Here is a 2459-nt window from a genome sequence, read left to right as displayed (position 1 = left end):
GGAGTTATAGAGACAAAGTTTGGAGCTGAGACAGAAGGAAGGACCAGTCAGAGAATGTCCTACCCGGGGATCCATCCCATATTCAGCCACCACATCCAGACACTATTGCATATGCCAGCAAGATTTTGCTGACAGGATCCTGATATAGCTGTCTTTTGTGAGGCTATGCCAGTGCCTGACAAATATCGAAGTGGATGCTCACAGTCATCTATTGGATGGAACACAGGGCCCCCAATCGAGGAGCTAGAGAAAGTACCCAAGGAGCTGAAGGGGTCTGCAATCCTATAGGAGGAACAACAAAATGAACTAACCAGTACCCCCAGAGCTCATGTCTCTAGCTGCATATGTAGCAGAAGATGGCCTAGTTGGCCATATATCCTTGGGAGGAGAAGCCCTTGGTCTTGCAAAGATTATATGACCCAGTACAGGAGAATGCCAGGGGCAGGAAGTGTGAGTGGGTAGGTTGTGGAGCAGGGCAGAGGTAGGGTATAGGGGACCTTTGGGATAGCATTTGAAATGTAAATGAAGAAAGTATCTAATAATAAAAAGGAAAAATAAATAAATAGATATAAAAAAGAAATATACTGATTAAGAAGGCAATTTCTTAAAACTTAATCTTTCTTACATAATTAATAATTTAAATCTATTAATATATAAAACCTTAAAAAGACTTAAACTATTAAGCAAAAGTCCTTATTGGTTATTCTTTATTAATTGATATTTCATTCTCTTGTTCTTTATGATTTTATTTCTTGCTTCAAAGAAAAATCTCAAATGTGATGTTATATTCTCTTTCCCGAAGGTAATGTCTCATAATTTATTGAGGTGTCATAGCCTTCTGGACATGTTGATGGCTATGTCCTGGACAATGTTTTTGTGCCAGGATTTGATACCTTTTTCTTATCTTGGCCTTTTGATTTTCTTCTCTCAAAGCTTCTGCATATTGTACAGAAAAAGTACTAGGTTCAATGCCACTGCCTTTAGCCATAAATTCTAGGACTTTCATCTTGGTAGTTTCAGTATAAGCTTTTGGACCCCATTGGAACCGATAGCATGGAGGATCACTATGAGATATCTGCTTGTATTCCAGGTACTTCAGTTTTACGAAATCTTGAGTGATGAGCTTCCGTGGCTCTCTATAAATAAAATGCTTCCTCCCTGGGTACACTTGCATATAATTCAGGAATTTCCATATGTCTTCCTCAGAAGCAGAGTTACCATTCATAAAAATCATAGCCAGGATAGTCATAAGAAGACCAGTTTTTGGTAAACCCCTGCCAGGACTAACCCTTCCTTTGTTGGGGAGTTTTAGCTTGCTGACTAGATCATAAACGTGATTAGTTGAGTCAATTTCAACCACACTAGCTGCAAACACAATTTCAATGTTCTCAAAAGCTCTTTTAAATATCTCGCTAAAACTATACTGGTACTTTGGTTCAATAAGATCTATTAATTCATTTCTGTCAATGAATTTTTTCATTTTAAATTTGTAAAGTACATACTGCTCCACAAGATTCACATACATATCTAGGCAATGTTTGCATGGATTTTCTTGGCAGGTTCGAAACTGTGAGTATAATGTGTTCCCCCCACAGTGACAGTAAGTACCATCATCAAATTCTAATTCATCTCCACAAACAGTGGCAGGCGATGATACACAGGAAGGCCATCCAGCATCACTACTTGTTTTGGAAGCTGGTGGCTTCTCAAGAATCTCCCCAGGCACAGAAGGGGAAGAGCAAGAAGACTTTTCTTCTACTGCTGCATTATCCCTTGCTTCCTTATGATCTTGAAAATCATCTTTTTTACGATGGCCTTTCTTCTGAGACTCATCTTCTTGGGGATGGACTTTCTCTTGGTTGTGTTTCTTATTCTTCAAGCGGTTGCGGTGGTGCTTATTCTTCTGACCCCTGGGCATAGTGACTGCAATAAGTAGAAGTATAGGTAAGAGAACAAGAGATGAATGAGTATCTGATATATAAGAGATAATGAGAGGATGAACAGAACTTCAGCCTGTAAATTCTAGTGTAGCTTTAAGGAATATGACATTTGGTGTTTTCTGTGATAGAGCTTAAGGGATGCACCGTATTCTGATACTCCCAATCCCCAAGATGTGTTCAGAAACCTGCAAAGGAATACAAATGAGCCTGCTACCTGTAGGCACTGCCTCACTCATCAGCTGTGGTAGGACATGGGAACCATTCACTCCTTTGTTGCTGACATGACAAATCTCCTTGTATACCAAGACAAGGAAAAGAAAGGGGCCCTTCCCCACAATGGAGGAGCTAGAGAAAGTACCCAAGGAGCTAAAGAGATCTGCAACCCTGTAGGTGCAACAACATTATGAACTAACCAGTACACCAGAGCTCTTGACTCTAGCTGCATATGTATCAAAAGATGGCCTAGTCGGCCATCACTGGAAAGAGAGGCCCATTGGACATGCAAACTTTATATGTCCC

At 40.1% G+C, this 2459-nt stretch overlaps 1 protein-coding gene across 1 annotated transcript; it reads right to left on the bottom strand.

The window, feature by feature from the left end:
• Nucleotides 1–696: 696 nt before the first annotated feature.
• LOC110288132 (melanoma-associated antigen B5-like) lies at nucleotides 697–1937 on the bottom strand. The gene has a single exon (XM_021154570.1). It carries the CDS (start codon nucleotides 1916–1918, stop codon nucleotides 818–820), a length of 1101 nt encoding a protein of 366 aa, XP_021010229.1. The 5' UTR covers nucleotides 1919–1937; the 3' UTR covers nucleotides 697–817.
• Between the last annotated feature and the right edge of the window lie 522 nt (nucleotides 1938–2459).

The sequence above is a fragment of the Mus caroli genome, unplaced genomic scaffold, assembly GCF_900094665.2.
Source record: "Mus caroli unplaced genomic scaffold, CAROLI_EIJ_v1.1 scaffold_26165_1, whole genome shotgun sequence".
Classification (NCBI taxonomy): Eukaryota; Metazoa; Chordata; class Mammalia; order Rodentia; family Muridae; genus Mus; species Mus caroli.
The sequence above is the reverse complement of the archived record's forward strand: the minus strand, read 5'-3'. Positions and strand labels throughout refer to the sequence as shown.